This window comes from Centrocercus urophasianus, unplaced genomic scaffold (assembly GCF_019232065.1).
Source record: "Centrocercus urophasianus isolate 14NV4802_14NV808 unplaced genomic scaffold, USGS_Curo_1.0 seq_13, whole genome shotgun sequence".
Taxonomy (NCBI): Eukaryota; Metazoa; Chordata; class Aves; order Galliformes; family Phasianidae; genus Centrocercus; species Centrocercus urophasianus.
In genome coordinates, this window is record NW_024884475.1 from 54,082,178 (window position 1) to 54,107,266 (window position 25,089).

Below are 25,089 nucleotides of genomic sequence, written 5' to 3' on the forward strand. Positions count from 1 at the left end.
CAGAACCTCTTCATATAGTTGTGCCAAATGGACTCACGTGACCGTCCCTAAGGAGTGACCACTCCCAATGAGAGCTCTTACAACTGGCTTATAGAATAGAGCTCTTTATTGGAACAGCAGATTACAGATTCTTTTGAATTGCTGGTGATTAATACCTAGTCTGCAGAACACGTGTTAACACCAATAATGTGAATAATACAGCCGACCACAAATGTGTTAAACTACAGAATAATTCTGTAGACATTCTTACATTTCCGAGGGGAAGCACTCAGTACAACCAAGAACGCAAATCTTACCCTTTAGGCATCCCTAACCAGGAGGAAGAGAGATTCAGCCCACCCACTGGTCCCAGAAGTCAACAATATCCTCCCCTCTTGTCTGCGAAGGTACCTTCCGCAAAAATCCTTTTTTCAGCTACTTTTATACTATTTTCTTATTCTCAGGTAGAGCTTGAGTTACTCTAATCATACCTATCTTAGTTGCAATTGTTACAACAGAAAACATAAAAGCTAATAAGCCAGAATGACTACTGAACAGTTGGTCAGTTCCATAGCACTGAGAATTTCCCATCGCTGCAATCTCATGACAGAGCCTGGGTGCTGAATGTCACACCTTGCTCCCCACTGTGTGCTGCATCTCTTGTAGTCATCGTACCAAGCTCCCCTGGTGCTGCTAACAGACTAACACCTGCAGGTCTGTTGTTGTTCAGGGAATTATCATGGAACAGACACCTTGCATATTCTTTGTACTCCATCCTGGAGATTTCTTCAATGCTTTTCTTCTTTTAAGAAAGTATCCTAACAAGTTATTTCCAACAATTGCTTCACAATCCACCCATGAATACAGTCATTCAAGCTTCTCAATATTTAGAACGAGCTGGAAAGATCACACACAGTGTTATTTTGAGAATTAGAACTAAAACTCACTTGTCATGAAGTCATGGAAGAACGTTCTTATAAAAAGCAAAGAAAAGATGTGTTTTTCTACGGAAACACAGTAAATCAGAAAGGCTTTACCATGTGAGAAGCATGAACTGTGTAGACGTGCTGGAAAAGCAAATATATCATCTTTCCGTCAGCTAAGTGTCATATCACAGGAGAGTAGAAAACGGAAAGCTTTCCTAATACCTATTCTGATTCAACAGCACTGGTAAAAAATGAAAACAGTATCAAATCTATCACGATTAATTCTGTGCTGTAACATTAGGGGAAATTCCTCTTCCCTCCATCCCTTGTCATACTAGCTCCTCTTGTCAGCTTTGGTTCATTTATTTGGAAATCAGTTGAACAGTGTCAACTCAGACAATAGCATGCTTTAGATGCTCTCTTGAGCTTTAGGAAAAAAGAAATTATGACACTGTTCACAATCATAGTGTTGCCAAAAACAAATTTTGGTGCATGAAGACACAAAAGCATACAAGGAAATAGCCTGCTAATTGCAAGTTCCATTGAGAGCAGCAATAACCAACAGGAATAAAAATCCAGATAGTGTCCAGACTACACTCATTTTGTTTATGTTTGTCCCTTATTCCTATAACATATCTTCCATAATTAAAGCCAGTGCATCCATAGCCAATTGACTGTTGCTCCAGGGGTGTGTTTCAAACAAATAGAAGCTGCATCCAGGTCAACTATCAGCTCCTACACAGGCCTACAACGTCGAGTCTCACCTGTCCCCTTGAATCAAGCAGCAGGACCCAGTGCACTGTCTTCTATACTTCCTTCGCTAGTTCTTAAAATTCTTGTATTTAACTTCCACAAAACAGATAGCTTCAGTGCTATGAAAAAAGTCAAGCAGATAACAGAAGTCCTTGCTAATTAATCTGTCTACGTCATTCTCTCTCTCCTAATTCCCTCCCCCCCTCCAATTTTTGTTTTTTCTTAATCCTACTTTATTCTATGTCCTCCCTTGTATTCTTCTCTGCCTTAGTACTGCATACCACATACTGCTTTTCCTTTGTCCCTTGCTGTTTCTAGCTTCGGATATTCTTCTGTAACAGCACTGCAGCCTTCAGCTCAGAGCACATCTTTTCATTCTCTCTGAGGGTTTTTCCCTCATGCTCACTTCTTTCTCTCTCTCCCTGGTAACATACTTAAATACATAAAGATGCATCTCACACCTCAGCTTTTATCATGTTTTATCTATGTATTTATTTCTTTGCTTCACCATCTCACATGGCTTCTCCTCCCTTCCCTCTTCCACTTTCAATTTCTGGTGACATTCCTTGGCTCAGATCCTGCTGTGCCACCACCTGTTACAAAGCAGAAGCCAGGAGCCTCTGGGGGAACAGGGCTGTCACGTTCATCCATTTGGCACACAGTGGCAGTGGTGGGCAGGTGGCGTCCAACCCAAGGCTGCACCAACACAACTATTTTGGGCTAGTAGAATGCTACAACTGCATAAAGGGTGCTGACCCCACGGGAGGTAGAAGTCAGAGAGCTGAAACAGAACCACATGGCAACCAGAGGAACATACGTGAACCCTTGACAGTAATTATACTCGTGACAGCACTCAAGATCAAAAAATCTCATTGCTATCCTTAAGAATCAAGCTGTTTGCTTTACTCTTGGAAAAACATTTTTAAATAGCAATACTACAAAGGAAGGAGATACAAAGAAAAAGAATGTTTTCCTTCTGATTTCTTTGTTTCCTTTCTATAAGTATTGAATTAACCCTTCTGTGCAGCTACACAATGCAATAATAATCCAATTAGCAGCTGTAAATCCCAAACTCATTCCATATGGTGGGATGAAAGGATCATGAGGGTACATGCACACTGAGTCTGCCAGTTTTGGAACTGGCAACGTACAAGTAAACAGGAGTGAATTTCCAAAGTGAAATTTCACTGTTTTCTCAAAGATTACAGCACTTCAGCAATCTGCATTAGTTTCACAGAGGAATTACATTCACAGCTCCTCACAGAATACAGAGAAGCTTTGTGACTTCAAAACAAGCCATTCAGATCTGCAAGCTGTGAAGAGAAGTCAGGGTGTAAAAACGAGGGGATGCTCTAAAAGCATCGCAACTGTATCCATGAAAACATTTTTTTTTTTTTTTTTTTTTTTTTAATCTATGTATTTGAGCAAAGCTTCTTTGAATTCTGAAGTGTTCAGCTTCAGATGTTCTGGAAACTCTAGAGGAATGCATAGATTTGAGTTAACTTTTTAAAATACTGTGACAAATATTTCCACTCCAACTAGAAAATACCAGACAGCAAAGTGACCCCACAAGGATAGAAAAACAGAATCAGTGAATGTGTTTTAAATTACTCTTCACAATCAATATGTATAAAACCAGACATGATACCAGATTAGGAGCTCCTTCTCTAAAATTACCACTAAACGTAGCTCTATTGAAGTTAGTTTTTATCCTTAAAGACATCAAAGTCTTCCATTTATGTTTTCCTCTGGGTATTCACTGCACGTTCCTGATAAACTTTCAGGTTCCACGTGAAGCCCACTGCCTAGAAACCTAGTATCCTTGGACAGGCTGGTCAGACAGAAACTGTGTGCAATTACTCTGTCATATAGAGACATACTTGTGAAAGAGGCAGGGAGGAGAAAGGGAGGAGAAAGCTGGTCAGGAACAGCCTTGATGGGAAGTTACCCTTGAGAAGTTTAATTCCTTAAAGCACGTGCAGATAAACATACCGGGGGCCAACTAAAGCAGCATGCTCACAGACCAGATGATCCTGAGCAGGAGCACAGGAACACGATTACGTTCATAAAAATCCCATAAACAAATTAGATCAGATATCATGAAACTCACACTTGGAAACAGATTAGAGTTATACTGAGGTGACAGAAAAACATGCCATTCTAAAGCTAATTCTTTTCATGCTTCCTAGAGTATAGAACTAACAAGATTTGGTCGTAGCCCTGGGTAACTGATAACTAAACCAGGGAGTCATCAGCTTAACGATGACAGTGGAAGTTGTACCTGCTCCTGAAAGAAACACAGAAACTCAGAGCATGGGTGTAAAAACCAAGCCCTCATGAAGTTTCATAACGTATCTGGAGTGAACCAGCAAGAAAAAAAAAGCAAGTTACAAGCACAGAACTAGTTGTCACTACAGAAGGTCTGGAGTACTGCAGAAGTATTGGGCAGTGCAGAGGTGAACTTCTCTGATAAATTCTGTGAGGTTGAAGAGGCAAGTCCAACAGCATCAGCACTGGTAGGATGCTGTCCTCAGCATACATATGCACATGCCTTCTGCTATAGCTCTGCCAAGGACAGTCATCATGCTGGGCAAAGATCAAAACAATAACAAAAATTTCTCATTAAAAGCATTACCTGGGAAGCTGCTTTGCAACCAAGATGTTCTGTCAGCACTTTTGAAAATTGCATTGAGAAGAAAAGTAGCAAATCGGATGATGATGAAAGATTACTCTGACGCAGTCTTCTACTGCAGAACTCCATTATTTTACTGAACAGTTGAGAAGCAAGAGACTTCCAATTTAGAAAGGCAGCAGTATAACTAGTTATAGGCAACACTTCATCCTGCAGCCAGTTATCTACAACTGCACCAGATAGTTTCTGGGCAAGTTACTGCAATTCACTTCTTGGGGTCACACTTTACTTAAATAACAAACAGATATTGCTGTGTGCAACAGTCACACTGGTTTCAGGCAGTGGGGCTCATGATTGTATCTTACAGTGCTGTGAAAATGAAAAGGTACAAACACAACAAGAAACAAGCAAGAAGGCTTCACTTGAGCAGGAGTCTAGCTCTGAAGTTGTCAGTACTGTGAGGCACGTTGCTGGTACTTTGGCTTTTTATGTGCCCACTGTAAATGTTAATTTTCTTCTGTCAAGCATCTCAACTCTTTTCAGCAACCACTGCAGTGAAGTACCTGCTGTGTACACATAGCTCTATGTAGCCCTAATCCATTAGATGGAAAGAGTTACACACACAGTTCAGTATTTATTCACAGACAGCTCTCCTCACCTACTACCATAACCACAAAAGCTCAAGAATTTAAGAACATTCTCGTCATGACACTGGCACTGCTACTGCTCTCTATCCAAGAAGGGCATCCTCCTTCCCCCCTACAAGTTCAGTATAACTGGTAGAATTGCAGTGAGGAGTTGGCTTCGTAGCCTTCATCTTCCCCGAATGCATTGGGAAAAACTATAGAAATTGTGATTCAACTTTTAAAGCCTGTCTCAGCAGTTCACTGCAAAATCTAATGACAATACATTCTTAAACACATATTTCCATAATAGTTATTCCTTACCTTGATTTTGACACTAGATAAGACGGAAGTGTATTCACACTTAGGGAGCGCTCTTAATGTCTTAGCACATTTAGTGTCATAAGTGTGGTTTCATCTGAGACAACCAAGTCTTCATGATGCTATACCTGTGTGGATGTGAGGTATAATGGTTTTCTTTAATGGATTTACAAACCATTCAAAAGGTTTCTGGTAATTATAAAGAATTACTGAGCACTTCAGATCATATGCATAGCATGCAACTTCTGCAGATCCAAACTGTAAGCTTTCTGGAAGCATTTGTCCACTGTTTGTAAACAGCTATGGTTTGTTCTGTTTGCAACTTGCTTTTGCTAAGAGTTCTTTTTACAGCAACCTCCCCAATAAATAGAAACACTTCAGTTTGTTTACATAGAATACATGAATGCAGAAGTCTGTTTTTCATTTAGCAACCATCACAGATTTAAGCAGGGCAGGGAAGTTCATTACAAGTCAGTGTGTTCACTGTAACATGTCTATAGCAACTTCAACAAGAAAGCAGCTTGATAATAAAGTTCTCTTTCTAAGCACTCTTGACTATAGTCCCATTTAAAGACAGTGTTTCATTAAATGTCGCTCTTGACAGCTCTCCTGCCATTCCTGTTCTCTTATAAAAGGGAGAATGACAGCTTTGCGAATAGCAAATGACTAGAACTAGACATTGAATGTACATTTTGAATGCAAAGCTGTGATAAATACTTGTATTTCTTATAGAACTTGCTGAAAATATAATTACACTAAGATTTAATAAGCACAAAGACTTCCACCATAACTCAAGAAATCTTCTCCTTTTGATACCACCCAAACACAGGAACGGTAGCCTGGGCCTTGTGCTTTCTAGCAGTCAGCTGAGCATACAAAGAGGAATTTAACAAATTAAAACTAAATGAAAACTGCAGGCCTTGTTAACTCCACGATACATCTGACAACTTGAAAGGGTTGATGAAATCCACAGAGCTGCTAGCCTATCCGCAACCATTTTCTATTTTATTTGCTGATCTTTTCAATTTGTGTTTGCAGTTCAGTATCATGTACAATGTTGAAGCAGTTGTTTCATCTTGATTACTAAAATGCGTAAATCTACGGTCTTTGGGGTACAATTTTTGTATACAGATTGCTTGGAAATATAGAATTTCTCAGGTTGGATAAGACCTTAAAGATCATCGAGTCCAGCCACAACCTAACTATACTACTCTAACAACCCTTGGCTAAATCACGTCTCTGATCATAATGTCCAAAAGGTTTTTAAACATATTCAGGGATGGTGACTCGACCACCTCCTTGCGGAGCCTATTCCAGTGCTTAGCCATTCTTTTTGTAAAGAAGTTTTTCCTGATACTCAACCTAAACCTCCTCTCGCGCAACTTGCGACGATCTCCCCTCATATAAAGTGTCTTTTTGCATTTTATTTTTATAAACTTGTTTTGAGCTCATCTGCTCACATGCCCAAACACTACTGCTACAAAAATCTTCTTTTGCAACAGTCACAAAGCACTTGTTAACCTACTCTCACTGATTTTAATGGGATTTAGCTGCAGCGTTGCTTCTAGTAGACAAGTTCATATCAATGCCTAAATTCAGAAATAAACATCTTTCTTTGCATTTGTTAGAAACATGGATGTTGCTATCCAAGAAAAAAACAACTGAACAAACATACCCCAGATGTATGGACAGAGAACAACAACAGCACCAGGCAAACACATGTTAAAAGAGGAATGTGGCATAAGCCGGAAAGAAGCTGAGCTTTGCTGTCTATTCAACTAGAAAAGGTACACAAGGAAAATAAACTGCTGATCTTAACAAGAATGCTAAGTATAGGAGCAGTTGGGGAATGTATTCAGTGATAACTTGGTATAGGCAAAGAAAAGATAATGCAGGCTCTGGAGTAAATTGGATGGGCTTGTCAAAGCCAAGCCAGACCAAACGTTGCCATGGTTATTGAGTCCCCCAAATAAAGAGAACACCTTTCACTCTATAGTACAAAGTCTCAGGATAGCTTTGTGATCCTTTACTGGGTCTGTGAATAGTGATAAACATCCAGATTTGCAGCCTGTTGTTATTAGGGAATGTAAATCAGACAGCGAAAATGAAAGCAGCGGAGTGACAAAACGCCTCAGGAACCACCTTTCCTAGCTGATTCCTACAAAGTTCTCCTGGGTTTTCAGACTGATAGATTTAGAATTGTCTGCATAATGGGTAGGCTGATTCATCTTAGCGATCCTCAGTTATTTTACAATATTATGAGCTTCTTTATTCCAAGCATACAAGGTTCAGGGCCACAGGCCCACAAATAAGCCTCAGCAGCCAATGCAAACCTACATTCCTGGTGCAGAATATTATTTTTTTGAAAACAAAGCCAAGAACATTTAATTTTAGTACATCTGAAGAAATATTTTTGTGGCTTACTGCACAGTATGAAAAAGTATTATGTGTATTTATTACATTTCTAAAAGATTATTTCTTCTGTGATTTAAATAATACAATGAACATAAATTTCAGTATTATTTTGAATTAGGGAAACGATTTTCCTGTGTTGCATCTACAGATGCAGCTTGAAATAGAGTTTTTACTCTACCAATAAGGAATTAGGAGTTCCATGAGGAAACAAAGCAGCAACAACAACAACAACAGCAAAAGAGGAAGAAAAAGCAATAAAATGGCCTAGAAAATTTCTGGTTATCGGTGAAAAAGAGTGGAAAGGAGCAAGCCTGTACCATATAGTGGTAAGAGCAGCAAGGGCAAAGAAAGTCAAGTTAAAATAGACATACAGTCTCTGCTGGGTCATTTGAATTTCATCTGCAGAGTAATTTTCACGCCACTTAGCCATAGCCACAGCAGGAATAAAGAAGACTAAACACATTAAAATGACAAAATCATACAAGGGGGGATTTTAGCACGCGGTCATTAAGTTTGATAAAATTCAATGACACGGTAGGCTGAGTTAGTGTTCTATCAAGGACTTTGAGCGTTTACGTAAAAATACAGTATTCAACAGTAGAAAGATCTGTAGCATACTCATCCAAGCGTCATGGTATATCAAGAATCCACCTGCCAAAAAAATGAAAGAACTTGAGGCTTCAAAAAAAATCCGAAACAAAAATGCAAGCAACAGAAAAACATTCCAACCTGTTAGTGAAATTTGCAGTTAGAATAGTAGTTTTGTTTATTTCAGATCCTTCGGGAAAAAATAGGATGGTTTTGAGTACTTACATGCTACAAGATACAATAACAAGTAATTAGTGGATTTAGGTCTTCAGAAAAATGGGCTTTAATATAACATCATCATCTCCCTTGAAATCACAGTAAGCCTTTGAGAACAGCAAATGAGCCTTGGACATGTAACCAACATGCTGGTTGCAGCAAAAAAAAAAAAAAAAAAAAAAAAAAAAATGATAAGAGGCTTTCTTTTGGATCACTGTGCTCAGGAAAAAGAAAAAAAAATGCAATGGGACAGCTTGGCTTGCAGTAGGCAGTATGTATTTCCCTAGGTCAAACGTGATTCCTATTCCATAGCAGGATAAACCCAAGATTAGAGAAGACAGTGAGACCACTTTACGCCCTCCCTTGTGTTTTCCAGCATTTAAGAGAAGCCTTAATTTTGAAGAAAGACTGCAGAAATCTCTGATCACATCTGCTGTTACAGGACACTTTGAACAACTTCCCAAGAAATTAATCAACCTTGCAGCTCAGCTTAAGTCAAACCCCAGGCAACAGGCTGGGCTCCAGAAGGATCACAGGAGGAATACTGATTCTCTTAGCATTAAGCATGAAGACTGGACCTACCATTTAAAGGTTAAACTACTTAATGAACTCAGCACACAAGAGAGAGAAAGAGAGGATGAACTACATCAGTTCAGAACAATAGTATCTGGTGTTCTTTGTGAAGAAATAACTTCCACTTCATTTTAAGATTTTTACCGGCCTACACTTCCCAGTTTGCATATATTAGGGGTAGCATTTTCTGGAATAAGTATGTAAAAAAAAAAAAAAGCAGTTGTCTTACTTTTATTCAGTTATGTTCAAACTGCTCCCCTTTGAGGCAATGTGACACATGATTTACACAGGCAGTCATAGTATAGAGTTAAAATACTTTAATTGGTTTGGTGCTCAGTAATCACAGTTGAGATTATGCAGACTGAAGTTCATAATTAATTTCATCCTCCCTTACTTGTCAGTGAATATAAAGCAGAAATAAGCAAGTATCAGTGATTTATAGAGTTCAAACTTAGAAAGGACAGCTATGGTTATCTCATTTAGCGTTGTGTACTATAGGCTAAATACACACCAACACGTGCATAAAGCCCCCACAACAATGCTTCCTCAAAAAGATGTCTCCTAAGGAAATCCAGCTGTGATTTAAATGCATTAAGCATGAGTAAGTCTCCACCAAGTCCAGTGTAATGCTTTTCCTATGACTAATGATATTCAACACTAAAAATGACCACCTTATTTCTGATTTCAGCACATAAACTCAGATTCTTTTTCTGCGATACAAAAAAAAAAAAAAAAAAAATGTTTCTTGGCATAATGGTTCTATGTCAAATTTTGAATCAATTGATTGCTGATATATCAGGGTACCTGGTGGATAATAACAAGCAAACTGAGGAAAACATTTTTTTCTGCAAAAAAATCTGTACATGACTACCCCTTGGTACAATGAGCTAAGTAGCAATACATCATTCAAATCATCAAAATCTATCCAGCTCCTTTGGTGTGCAATCACATTGTAAAGTAGTAACCAAAAGAAGCTCTGATTGTTCTTGAGAACTGATTCTCAGCTTCCTTGTCTGTTTATCCAATGGCAATATAGGACAGTTAGATCTGTGCTTCTGACTTGTGTTTACAAAAGGAAGATGCTTATTTTTCCTATGCTCACAACCTATGGACTCTCTTTGAAGCATGCTCAAGTTATCTGGAGAATTCAGCGCAGTAGACACTTGAAATGCCAATGCCATTTCCTTAGCTAATTTCAAAAACTTATTGCTGTGAAAGAAATGAAATATTTAAAAGCAAAGATAAATGTATATGCCAGGTGCTTCATTTGATGGTGAATGTTTACATTTATGAGAGATTTAGGTACGATACAATAAGTAACCACTAAACGTAGTGACCGGTGGGTACTTGGCTGGTATAGAACCCGTTGCCAGTCTGAGCCAGACTTCTTGACCATAATTTAACTCCAATAATGCATTTCCAGCAATTACTCTGTCATTGTATTTGTTGCTGTTAATGTTTTCAGCCTGGAAACTGAGTTTGTCTGTTCCATCAACAACCAAATATCCAGAGGCATGGGGACTAAATGATTCAATGATATACTCAAAAACATACACCCCAAGATATGGAACATGGAACTTCCCAGTTGCTGGGGCAAATGAAGCTCCATAGTTGACATCCAGATTGTTAAATCTAATGGGTCCTGGAGTCGTCATCCCATACGTATGAGAGGCAAAAAAGGCCACCATAGGTGCATATCTGTATGATCCCTTTGAAAAATCTGGAAAGGAATAAAGAACAGTTTCAAACAAAGCCCTCCCATTCCTCCTTTTATATTATAGAAAGGTAAATTGGATCAGCCAGAAATCATAACTTACTGGCTCAAGTGACTAATTAAGTTCTAACATTAAGTTCTACTAATTAAGACTAATTAAGTTCTAACATAAAGTTCTACTTAAGCACAGCATTTGTGCTGTATAATTGTGATTGCATATACTAAGTTACCATTTAGAGAGCTGCTATTGTTTCTCTTATTTCTTCCCTCTACTCCCAACTTATTCCCTTCCCCAGGATCTCTTCCATTGTTCATCTGTATGTGCTGAAGCCAAGAATTTTCCCTGCAAATCTTAGACAAATGGTGAAGAAATTTGGCACTCCTGATGTTAAATGAGGTAGTAAAAAAATGTATGTTTTCTTTTCCAGCTGAGCATGCACACTATGATACCATGCCAGTGTAAAAATGATTTTATTCCCTATTCATATGTTGTTATGACTGACAATCAGCCAAACAGCTACAAAAAGATGCATTAAATTTGCACTCCATGTGGCTTGTGTGTAAATTATTTATTTGCTTTCTAGGCTTAATAAGCACAATTTCTAATTTGAAACATTTTTAAAGGCTGTATGGCTTGCTAGTGAAAACCAGAGGTATGCCTAAAAGGACTCCTTGAGGCTGTAATCTCATATATTATGTTATAGATATATTATGGTAGCTAACAGTATTTATAGGACAGTGCTAAAGCTGGTATTCCCAAGTGACCTAATTTCACTTCCCCCTCAGCTATAGCATACCATCCCTCAGCAGCCTACAGCAGAAGTCACCAGGGAGATTTCCAGCTATTGTAATGGGTGCCAACCCAATTTAATCCCACTGGCCTGTCATATTAAAAAAAAAAAAAAAAAAAAAAAAAAAAAAAGAGAGATAGTGAGTTACCCACAGGGATTGATGACTTCAACACCAAAACACAGGACACTACTACCTGATTTGGTACTCATTAAAGTGAAATGTGAGACCTTTAACCAGCAAATGTGTTCTAATTAGACCTTGGGGCACAGGCCCATGCTGCTAACATTGTGCTATCCAATTCTTTACTTGCCGATGCTCGGAGAGTCATCATTCACCAGCTTGGTACTGCAACTGATTCCTCCAAAGGGGTGGCGACAAGCACAAACAAAACTCTGTCTGTCATTGATACAGGTTCCTCCATTCCGGCATGGGGAGCTGACACAAGCTGAATACTGCCCTGTAATAGAGAGGGAGAAAAACCAACAACTTCAAGTTGCAACGATATGCACATATCCAAACAGTCGTTACAGTAACATTGCCCAAAGTTTTCGGTATTCCGGGAAGCCTCTTAAGCAATTCAGAAAACCAGCAGCATTACTCGCAAACATTCCATGTATGAAGGCCAACTTCAGATCCTCTCCAAGTAATATAGTAGCCTACCTCTTTGCTTGAACATAACATATCCTCAGCTCGTTTCAAAATTATTCAGAAATACCTAGAAAACCTGAGTTCTTGTCTCAGGGGTTTGGGTACAAGTAGTAAGATAATATATTACAAAATCTTTAACTTGACAAGCATAAGAACCATTAAAAAGCTGAAATAATTAACTAAACAGCCGTGATTGTATAGTTCAAGACATTTCTATCAAGAAATAGGAGTCTTTGTGCATTTCTTCCCTCCCTTTCTCCTGACATTTCTCCCCAGAATAAAAATTTAAAGCTAGCAAAGCCAGATTATTGCCAAGCTTTAGCAGACGTTTCTTTCACTGTTCCCAACACCAGCCTTTCTATAACAATTTAAGGCAAGGTAGACCTACAGATGGTCCTCAAGACATATTTGGTTTGGTGGATTCTCATTCCCATAAGGATCTGGGGGTACTGAGAATCCATCCTCCCTGACACAGAAAGCACAGAGCACCCAACACCAGTAGCTCACAATGACAGCTGAATTTCTGTGGTGACCACCATACAGCTGGTTCAGCCCTCTTCCTTTCTCACTGAGTTCTACTTTTAATCTCAGACACAAAAGCAAAGACAAGTGAAAATCAGCAGATTATGATCATGTGATTTAAGAAATAGGCTGGACAAGCTAATTAATCTCTGCTAAGATTGGAAATGTGCTGAGAGGCTTGGAGCTGACAACACTGCACAAACAGGAAAACTTGGAAGAGGCAGTGCTGATCTATTCCATTTTATTTCCTTCTTTTGATGAGAAAAATAACTGTTTTCCTGTTGCTTCAGAGGGATCTGTGCTTTGGTTTGGTTTCACTAGTGCAAGCACAGAAAGCTGCTCTTCTAAGGCAGAGTCAACTTCAACAGATCGAAAAACAAATTTCGTATTTCTTGTGTTGACAATGTACTGTCTGGTTTATGACATTATTACCCTAATGTGTCAGAATCACCAACTCGTGGAGATGAAAGTTTCTAAATACTATCCAGACTACTTCAGGTACTTGTCCTTTGTCCATAAATAATCTCAGTTCTATTTCCAAATATCCACCAACGTTGCTGTAAAAGTTCAATATCATAAGCAACGCAAATTACACCAAACAGGCGATTCTGCAGTACACCCACACTGAAGATGGCCTTCCTCTCTTCATATGTATGAGCTCACCAAATCATATCCTCTCAAAACTGAGAAACAAGTAACTCCAGTGCTTCTGAATTATTAGGCAGTAATTATTGAGTGGTATAAGGCTTTTTCATAGCAGTTCAGGAGAACAACATTCTGGCTATATTAAATATTAAAAATTTCCATGGAAAACATAATATGAAACACCCCCAAGACATGTCTTTCTTCTCCTCTGTTGTTGCCAAATGAAAGTCATGTGCTTTATAAAACGGTATTTTATTTGACAGAAACTACCACCACAGTTCTAGAAAGAGCTCCGACACCACCAAGTCCTGTTATAAACCTGGACTGCTGGATGAGAGCTCAAAAATCTTTTCACAGAAGTATTAAACTACATCTTCACACACAGATATTTCAGTAATGCCTATAGTTATCTTTAGATTCCCATCCAGAGAAAACAATTACAACACCAGCTTCCGTGAGACATTTTAGTTCAGTGAACAGAATGCTAAATCACACTGTAGTGCCAATTGAATTTGCACTGACAGAGCATACAAAGTAAAAACACAGCAGTAATTCTTTTCAACAAAAAAAATAATGTCCACGTCGTAACCGTGCAATTTAGGTCTGTCATTACTGGGGTCACAGCACAGGCAACTGGACATGAGGAAATTATGTTTTTCTTCCTAGATAACAGTTCTGCTGCAGACTTAATTGAAGTTATTTTTCACTCGTATTTACCAAGCATCCTCAGCAGCTTAGATACTGCATGAAAGTAGAACGGGATAGGAAGAAAAATAACTGATTGTGCTATCATACTCCAGAAATACACAGCAGCCAGCCTGTTAATCAGCATGAATTATAAACAAAGCATGCATAGGCCAGTCTGAAAGTAATGCCTCCTATTTATTTCCATGGCAACTACAATAGATTAAAAAAGCATATTAACTCTCTTTGATAGAATAAATTCTTACCTACAGAACACTATTTCAGCATAGTCACCACCATTAGCTATGCACTTTTGTAACAATGAATATGCCTGCATGCCTTTCTCATGAATATCTACAGCAGTGCTGAAATGCACCACCCACCACCTCAGTTCCACTGTTCTCCTTTCTCTTCACTATTTTGTCAGACTGCCCTCTGCTGCCATCCATCACACAGCAACAACATGTAATGGGATATTGGTGGGAAGATTCAGCCTCTACCGCCATACCACCAACATCCACTTCTGACATCATGGACCTACACAACGAAAGGGATACCATCACTTTTGGAGCAGCCCTGATACAGGCAAGAAACAGGAAAAAGACCACACAAAAGGAAACAATAATAAGACTGAGAACAGCATTTTACCATCCCACGGAGAAACAACTTAGCCTGCATTTAACCTTGGAGTTAAACTAAATTCTGAAGTAGTATTAAATAGTCTTTCATGAAGCAGTGTTGCTTAAAAACATCTGAGATGGACACTCCAGATTCTAGAAGCTAAAAAGAAGCTGTGAGGAAGCTTGAGCCAATTAGGATTTTTAGAATAGGAGGCCAATGAACAAGCAACCTATGCAATTGCCATGTTCATTGTTCATTGTCAAGTTTGCTATGGACAATATGCTTTTGCTACCATTTCTGGTTGATGCTGCTCTTCTCCACTTCTTTTTCTTTTTGTTCCTTTCTGAGGTACTGTGCCCATTTTACAGATGTTTTCCAGTTAGGATAAAAATGCTGAGAGGTTCATATTAGATACTATAGTTGAAGACCTTTTCCTATCTTATCTTTCACAAGTCAGTAGTGTATATGAGGAAAAAGAAACACTCTGTAAGTTAAATGGAAAAACTTGAATTGCAACTATTAATAGCAAAAGACAAAGGAAATGCAGTTGCTGTTTCCACTCAATACAGCATGAGCAAGGATAGCTGGTTAATGCTGAGTTTTTTCTACTCTTTGGAAAGGGCAAGCAGACAGAAAATCTTTTGGGAAATAGGCTGCCAATGCTGTATAAATAAGTATTAAAAAGAAAATAAATGAAGCTTTACCAGTATCTACTACAATATTGTTTAGAAGCAAATAGAATACTCAGAAATTTAATGGCCTCCTTATAGAAAAATGTGATGCCAGGGGCTCAATCTGAAAATGTCTGAAAAGGAAGTGACTTTCCAGTGTTTCGTTTCCACAATCACGTCACTGGAAGCCCTAAGAGACTGGAAGAGCTGAGAAATCCACTAAAACACTGAGGCTGCACAGGGTCTGACCAGATATCAGTCTACAGTTATTCATCATGGCTAGCTTAGTGCTCTCAATTTGACAGTGATAAAAACACTGAGCATCCTAGTTAGCCTGGATGCAAGGAGTGCCAAAGCTGCCAAAGAAGGGCTACCCACTGGATCTAGGGTGACAACAGGGCTAGGGCACCTCCTAGAGAGGTGACAAGCAAAGCAAGACAAGTTGCTCACAGAAACCAGGGCCAGTCACAGCCAAGCAAGCCCCCAAGAAGACCTGAGAATCACAGAATAACTGAGGTTGGAAAAGACCTTAAAGATCATTGAGTTCAACCACAACCTAACCATACTACCCCAACTCTAACAACACTCCACTCAATCACGCCCCTGAACATCACATCCAAACGGTTTTCCTGGCCTGAGAAGAAGCAGGGCTCTCAAAAACATGGGCGGGGTGCTGTTTGGGGGTAGGTCAGGCTGCTAAAGGCAGCCAAGCTATTAGTGACCTCAGGTCCTTGGAAGAGAATTCAGGGGCAAATGCTGTGTGGGTATCTGTGATACTAAAAAATGAAACAACTCGCCTCACACCACTCTTTGGCAAAACCCAAGGATAGGAGGCCCTTTGGCACTCTGCAGCTCTGCTCTCAGATTTAGGATGGAGGCACACTGTCAAGACTGATCTGAATGACTTGGACTGACAACTCTGACAAATTTGTTGAGGTGATTCTTTGTTAGTAAGACGCATCTAATGCTTCCATATGTCTTTCAGCACTATTCAGTTTTCAAGAGTACTAAACACAACAAAGCTGTTTCACGTACTTGTTAACCTAAAGAGTAATAATGCAAAATGGAAGCATAGACCACAAAACTGAACTGTATCATCATACTCATACAATTAAATCACAAGATGCAAAACACTTAAATGGGATAACTTAATTGCGGGATATAAACGAAAGGGAAACCTGCATTTCTTTTAGGAGTCAGAAATGGTGTGCTACTAGAATCTGACAAAGTAAAAAACATTTTCCACATATTCAACTGCAAGCTTTCTGACTTCACCTTCAGTTCCAGCGTGCAATTCCTAAAACAAAGTACAGCCACTGAAAGTTATTATTCATTGTTTCAGTACAGAAGGTTGCCTTGCCTAAGTTTGTGTCAGAAGTGAGATGAAAAAAAAAGTTGTTTTTTTTTTTTTTTTTTTTTTTTTTTTTTTTAATTACACCACAATCTTAAAATCCTAAGGTACTTCATCCTCCAGGGTACTGAGAGCATTGATTCTGGTCATTCCTACGTAAAAGTATTATGATGGAAGGGTCAGAAATAAGATAAATGGAAGATGATAATGTAAAGAAACAACCTTAATCTTATAACCACGCACTGTTTAAAATATATTAACATAACAACTAACATAATACCCTTACACTCTCAGTCATTCATGTTTATGTGAGGATGGAATAATCTGAATAAAAGACAACCACAACTAACACTTGCCTCTAAAGAGCACATTTACCTCTGAAAATCTCAACAGCCCCTAGATTCGCTACAGAACAGAATCAACAGGCAATGGACAAACGAGAATTAGATACACTGCCCTTGTACTGCATCATGCCCTTCTATAGTAGAACGATGTTTGGAAAGTAAACCTAAATGTAATTATATCGAAACAATGAAGATTTCACTGGGTATTTTTTCCTTCAAAGGAATGGATCACCCTCATGTTAGCTACTTGAAGCTGTCTTAAGACATTCCCTTTTTATTAACCCAAAGAGCCATTACATTTATTGTCAGACGAAGAGTTGGATTTGATAAAGAGTTGGATTTTCTATTCTCTGTATACACATACACCAGCTTCTACATGATGAGACCTCTACGTTATGAAGACCTTGTTTAAAAATAGGTTATTACTTTACCTGCAAAGATCTGTACTTCCTGTAAGAGTGATAACATAGTCAACATTAACAAATATGCTACTTGTTAAAATTCATCATGAGGTAAATAACTAGGAAAGACATTAATTCTGTAAAACGCAATAAAGCAGAGAGCAGGTGGCAACTCGCTGTGCTTCAGGCAGGTGGGACTAATGACAGTTTCCACCAATGTAAAAGACTCAGAAGGGATCAAGACATCAGCTTTTATTCTCCCTGTTTTAATTGTGATCAAGTGTTTTATATTTCCATCCAGTGCTGCAGCAAAAACAGACAGAAAACATACAAACACACATACTTTTAAATATAGATATAAAAATTTATACATATATTCTATATATATATAGATATAAAACAAAAATAATTGCTGTTTCCAAAGTCAAAATAATCAAATTCTGTTGCAAGAGTGGCTTTTTCAGTGTGCCTTCCCTGAAAAGACAACCAAGAAGTTAATTCCTTCAGCGTGGATGGATTTCAGAATGACTTCAGCAGAAGTCAAGATACTCGTGGGATTAAGGTGTTAATAAGCATCCTTCCACTGCATACTGAAATGACTGTACCTAGCACAGGTGGAAAAGGAAGGGAAGGGAAGGATGGAGGGCAAGCTTGCAGAATAACAATACTGGCAGCTCTCCCTACCCCCTGTCTGCTCAGAACCAAGACCAAATGGAGTTTCAGAGATGTTCTTAACTTTAAGAATGCTGTACAGAAAGGATTTAGGTCTGGGTCCTAATAAGTATCTGGACACTTGCCTATATTTGCCCTATCTTGCTTATTTGAATCTGAACAAGCTTCCTTCTAAGTACTTAACCACTTTTCATTTTATGTACTTTGCCAGAAAAGATATTTCCATAAAGCATGTTTCTCTCAGCAGTGATGCCAGAAGGCATAAATCAAAGTATTGTTCTGAAATTATCCATATGAATTCATTTCTTACGATCATGTTTGAATTTAAACATTTGAAAGGCAACCACACTCAAGAGTCAAACCTACTTCATGGCCTGACTCTTGATTCTGCAAGGATACTGTTAAAACTGTAACTTCACTAATAATCTTAGTGAAGTTCTGAAGGAGCTGGCAAAAGCCATGTTGCAATCATTTGGTGTATTCACTCGTTTAGTATTTCTAATACTCTTCATCCCTACTGATGCTGCAAGGCACTGATGCAACTCCAGATTTCTCCTTCAGTGTGCATGTTTTCACATAAATCGCTAATTGATATGCAGGCACGAAGTCTTGCAGTTTAGATTTGTCTAAATTGTCAGTTAGGTTTGAAAGGTCAGGTTTTCAGCTGAATATATGCATACACGTAGCTTAAATAGATCAAACATGTATTAAGGAAAAATTATAAGGAGCTTCTGGATGACTTCATGTAGAAGAAAAAAAAACCTTCTTGCAAGCAAGAGAATAGAGCAACCTCAGATTCCCTTGAGACACTTTCCATGGCATTCTTTTAAGTCTTTACTCACCTTAAATCAAGTTCTTACGCCACCTGTGTTACAGCTACTTTATTTACTCAGTTCATCACAGTGATTGCTCAAGACCGCTACAAAAGAGCCAAATTCTGCATAGGCTAAAAAACGTTACCTGAATCTATGGTATTATCTGTATTTCTCTGACTTCGGCTTGTCAGAATCATGGTGATGTTTGCTGCTCCTTTTTTCACTGGAACTGGTTTCTTCATAGTTGGTTTCACTTGCTTCTGAAGTTTGGTGACATTGTTTATTGCACTTGCCACCAACGTGTCAACATGCTGTGTTAAATTTGTCAGGATAGTCCCTGCTTTTATCTCAAGCACAGTCTCAATGAGCTCTTGGAGTCCTCTGTGCAGCAGAGGAATATCTGGCTGAGCAAGCTCAATTAGTACAGGTATACTTGCGTTCACTTTCTGGATGCTGCTGTTGGCATCTTGACACAACCCCCAGGCTTCATGTGCAGTCTTGTTCAGTAGTAGGATGCTGTTTGAGAAACGGATTGACTTTGTTTCCAAGGCCTTGATTCTAGAAGTCAGTGACTGGAGCTGAAGTGAGGCTGCTTGTTCTTTCTCTGTCAAATCAGCCTTAGTTTTTTTCTGTGAAACACAGTTATTTGCCAAAAACTTGGAAATTTTTGACTCTGCAACCAGGAGACGAACCTCAAGGTCCTTTGATGCCTCCAGAGAGTCAAATAGCTTTTCTTCCAGGCGAGTGATATCCTGTTGTTGATTGTCCATTTTTGATGATGTTTCATTTAAAATGTAGTAAATTCTTCTAAAGTTGTGAAGGATAGTTTTGTCAGACTCTACACGTGGGAGATCAGAAAGCAATGGAACTAATTGTGAAGTGAATTCATGCTTCTGCTTGCTAGTATGCGATGTCCAGATGGATTCATTCAACTGTTGGAACTGGGAAAGGAAAGACAACAGGCTGTCCAGTTTCTCAGCCCTGCCACAGCAGACCTCAGTCTCATTTTTCAGAACATATAACATATCTTTCTGTACGTAATTGTCTTGAATAGAATCAATAGCACTGTTGATTATTATCATGGTCTTGTTTAATCCATCTTCTATTTCCACAGAGCATTCATTCATATGACTCTCCAAGAACTCCTGATAATCCTGAGATTTGTTCTTAAGTTCTTCCTGAGTTTTTGAGAGTTCATTAATGATAGAACTCATTCCGTTAACAACAGCTGTGAGGTTTTCAAGCTTCTCATTAATTGCTTCAGATTGGATTTGTTGTTCATACTCAGAAGTCAGACTAAAAGGTGGACCTTGTTCAATAAAGGGTTGCAGGATCTCCATATCATATGACAAATCATTAATTTGCTCATTCATTTTGTCCATCTTACTGTCCAATGAAAGGACCAAATCAGACACACTTCTGTTTAGGACAACAACATTTTCTTGGGTTCCTGACAGCTGCATTTGGAAATCCTTTCTGCTCTCTGACAACATGTCATCACAGACTCCCAGAACAGAACCTCTCTGAATTTCCAGTGCAAGACTGAGATTGCTAATTTTGTTATCTTTGACTCTTAAGTCATCATAGATCTGTAGTACTAGTAGGTCCTGTTTTTTCACCTTCTCATGCAGAGTAAACATGTACTCTGTAATATTGTACTCTGTGACTTCATCTTTTGAAGGCATGTTTTGTCTTGGAGATGCTTCAGCTGATAATAGCAGTTCATGAGCATCTCTCATTTCATTAAGGGTCCTATTTAAAGATTCATAATAAATGACGTTTCTTGACTGCTGATGCTTCAAGTCGTCTTCCAAGGATTTCTGCTTTTTCTGTAAAGCTTTCACAGGCTCTTCACAAATTAGGGTGATCTCCTCTTTCATCTGTACCATATGACTCTTCAGCTCCAAAATGTCGAGATTTGTTGGCCTCATGTCCTTCTCTAGAGAAAACTTTTGTTGGGTTTCATTTAGGCGCTTCGCTAATTGTTTTGTATTTTCAAGATCATTTGACAAACTAGACACAGTCTTGAAAATCTGAGCCATGTTTTCTAGCGTTTCTCTTCGAAATACTTCTAACTGTTCTCTGACAATATCTTTGACTAACACATTAATATTCCTGGATTTGAGACCTTCAGGAAAAAGCAAAAATAAGGAAAAAAAATCAAAACAATACTGTCAGCAATCTTTTTTTTTTTTTTTTTTTTCCCCAAAATTGTGAGCAAACAATTGCTCTCAATTGAGATATCCCCTCCAATTACCCACCCACAGAGCAAAATCTGTAACTGAGTAACACAGAGGACAGCTACTTGTTTGTAGTCTATTTTTTCCAGTGAAATCAGAGGGACTTTTTCTATTATTTTGAAAGGGCAAACTCAGACTCTGAATACACAGTGTCAACTTCAATCACTTAGCTAAGCTGTCTATGAGCACTGAAACGAGGATATTTATGTTTTGTTGCTTATTCAGAATAAAACAACGTATCCTTTTTACATTTGGAAAGTAAAGGAAAAAAATCCTGCTTTATCAACATTATGGTCAAGAAGAAGTGAAAGCAGACATTATTATTACCTTCCTGTTATGTCATACATGGTAAGTGGTCATACAATTCTCTATATTGGAAAGAAGAATGAAAAATGGACTTGCTTGAATATTTAAAATTAGGATTTCACAACTGCTGCAAAAAGCAGACTAGGGTGCACGTATTTATTTACTTACTCTTGCACACTCTTAAAATAGCTCTTCAGAATACTAATCCTGAACAGCATTACGCAGAGGTAAATGAGGAAATTCTGTTCCTGTGAAAAACGGGAATGTATGATTCTTGTATAGACTTAGGTGATTAAAAGTAGACAAATAAATGCAGTCCAACAAGATCAATGCATTAAGAAAACTATTTTCATACAGCAAGTATTCTGCTTCTCTGGGAAATTAGAACTTTTCTCCTTCACTTCCAGAAGTATCCTCTATAACCAATTAAATCATAGAATGGCAGGGGTTAGAAGGGACCTTAAAGATCATCTAGTTCTAGCCCCCAGGCTGTGGGAAAAGTTCCAATCACTTAATCAGGCACTGGATCAGGTTGACAAAAGCCCCATCCAACGTGGCTGTAAACATCTCCAGGGATGGGGTACTCACTGCATCTCTGGGCAACTTGTTTCAGTGCCTGACCACACTCTAACTGAAAAATACTGAAGAGTGAAGATGCACTGGCAGCTGAGAGGAAGATACAACATAGCAATGAGAAGCAGAGTATGCAGAGGAACTCATTACCGTAAGATGCTAGAAAGTATTTTACAAGACACAAGGAGCTATGAAGAAACGTGAGTGTGGAAAGAAACAAGGTTACTTTATTCCTTCTACAAGGAATCTATAACATTTCTTCATATCAGCAACAAATAGTGATGAGAGGCCATCCTGCTACAAAAGCTCTTCTACAGTATCTACACTGTCCTTTCCTTTCTGTGGTTGTCCAGTAGAGCAAAGCTCAGCACTTACTTCCAAACGTTATTATCGGGGATGGAGCCTGCCAAAACAGACAACTTAGGGTTTGCTGCCCTTACCTACTGGCTGGGAAAACAAGGTGCCTAACTGGCAAGTGCCATTCTGAAGTTCACTTGTGGCTGCAGGAGCATGATTTTCCACGAATTTTTAATCTTGAGCTCAGTATACAGAAGTTTGTTCACACATGCAACTAAATCTTTCTGTTGCTTACTGTGAAATAGAAAGGTCTAAACTGCCTGTGATCACTGAAGAACCCCTACACTTTCCATGAGATTATTAATTTTCATTCTCTGACTGAAATATATACTGTGTAATTACTCTGTGTCAACATATACTCCCTTTGCATTTTCAATTAGTATTTGAAGAATAGCATGCAAAATAAATGTATGTACACAGGAGAATGAGCTGGGGTTATATATCCAGCTGTAAATGATATTTCTGACTTGAAGTAATTAATTCTTCATTCTTGAGATCATCTTTAAATGAGTATGCATTTTAATTATGAAGGGAGTTTACAGAAAGTCATGATATGCATGAAATAAGGAAGAAAAAACAAGTAGAGATTATTAAATGGAGAATATAAAATTTTTTTCTCTTAATAACTAAAAAGTAGAAACAGTCTAAGTACTGAAAAGTCTTTTATAAGCACAGAATGCTTCTCTAATCTACTCAGAGGAGAATATCAGTTATTAACGTGAATGTTGCCTCATAGCAACAGATGACAAGTTTGTAGGACCAAAATACATTAACAGAATAAAAAAAGGTTCCGCAAATTGTACAGAATTATTCATCTACAGAGAAAAAAAACAGACCTCACTCCCAACAAATCTCAATTAAAAAGCTGGACAGCCATTAGAATTTCTGTGACAAGAAAAAGGGTAAATAACGAATATGAAAAAGGAGGTGGAGATCATACGAAGAAAATAAAAAGATAAGAAGGTAGAAGTCTGACTAACACAAAGCAACTACAGACTTAGTCATGCTTTGAAAGCATATTGCTTCAGGATGGCAGTAGGAAAAATACTCCAGTGCTTTCTTCAGGCTGGTTTCTAAGTAAATATTTTAGCAACACCATGATGCACCTGTGGTAGGCATCTGTACTGTGTTAGAGAGAAGCTTGAAAACTCTTGCCAGCTTCTGTTACTTTAGTACATTCTGCACACTTGGAATATGACAAAGCCATACTTGCTGGACAGAAATTGCAAAGATGCCCTTGGACATTGTACATGTGAGCCAATAGCAATATGAATTGCTTCTGATCTGTTCTTTGAGATACCAGGTCAAGTATTATGAAAATTATCAATAATCCTACATAGGAAAAAGTTGACTCACTTGACTGGCGATAGAATCCCTAGCTATAGAGCACTCCTTCTCAGGAAGTAGCCTTCATCCAGGAGACATTTTCCCTTCTGAGGCTAACTTTTAAATGAGCCCAGGGAGGAATGGATCCAGAGACAACTCTTTCAAGTCAGGTAGAAAGCACAGGTGAATTGCTTGCATCTGTGCTTCCTAAGCAAGCCATTCCCACCCCCTCCCCTTCAGCAGGTGCTCAAGGCTGTGACTTAACAGTTACCCTACACCTACATACAAGCCAAGAATAACCGGTATTGGAGCGTCCACAATGAAAGCAGTATTATCATTAGAACTGCTTGGTTAGGGGGTATATTGAAAACATAAATTTTAAAAAAGCCAGCAATTGGAATTTCATTGAAGCAGGTATTAAATAGAGCATGGTAGATGTAAACAAAGACCTGAAACACATCTGAAAACAAGTAGGAAAATAACGGGTTTCATACTGTGCATTTTAATTAAGACTAAGACCTTCAATATAGATATAAATAGGGAATAGATAAGCGGGAGCAAAAGACCTCTTGAAATAGTATCAAAATGACAGCTAGAATGAGTGGAGTACAAAACAGAACGAAGAGAAAGCAGAAAGGAAATGGAAAATATTCAATGACAAATTAAACGTATGCCCAAGGGTCAAGAATGCCATCTAGCAATATGTGGAGAGGTGAAAGCAGGTCACTGAGGGACGGGATAAATGTGATCCAGGGTACAAGAGAGCCATCTAGTATTAGGCATGAGCAATTCAGGAGACAGATGAGAGCTGAAAACGCAATGAGGCAACAACTGATAAAATCGAGGAAGATGCAAAATCACCTATTTTGTCATTTGGTTTTAACTCTACATAAAAAGTTCCAGTTGCTTCATGGTACTTTAAAACAATAGGTGGTCCACTGGATTCTAAAACATGTAATACAATCAATTTGAGAAACATTCCTTAGAGATGAGAAAATGAGTGCATATCAAGGGAAAGAAAGCTGAAATACCAAAGTGTTTGATAAGTATCATTTTTAGTTAGATAACAAACAGTTCTTGCTGTGGTATTCTCAAGAAAAGGATGCATATTTATGCTGAAAAATATCTGCTCAATCTTCTGATCCTTGGCCATGTCATTCTCATTTACCCAAAAGACAATGGTAATTTCTTACTTGATTTTTAGCTCATAAGTACAGAAGTTAATCAGAATTAGCATAATATTGTCACAAAGGTAAATTATTCAGGAAGATGATATGTTGTAGATACAACTATAGGATTTTTTACGTATTTCCCTTTCACATGTGAATTACACATTGAAAAATATTACTTGCACTTAAGCATAAGAGCCAATACTACCTCC

The 25,089-nt window shown here is 38.3% G+C and overlaps 1 protein-coding gene across 1 annotated transcript in view; it reads right to left on the minus strand.

Annotated features, from left to right (window-relative positions):
• Positions 1-9,328: 9,328 nt before the first annotated feature.
• The window catches only part of MMRN1 (multimerin 1), a 50,185-nt gene continuing 34,424 nt past the window's right edge, over positions 9,329-25,089 (minus strand). The window contains exons 6-8 of the mRNA XM_042812160.1: positions 19,052-21,034; positions 11,843-11,989; positions 9,329-10,746 (exon numbers count right to left, since the gene is read on the minus strand). Of these exons, the coding sequence (XP_042668094.1) occupies positions 10,325-10,746; positions 11,843-11,989; positions 19,052-21,034 (2,552 nt within the window). The 3' untranslated portion in view covers positions 9,329-10,324. The remainder of the gene's footprint in view (positions 10,747-11,842; positions 11,990-19,051; positions 21,035-25,089) is intronic.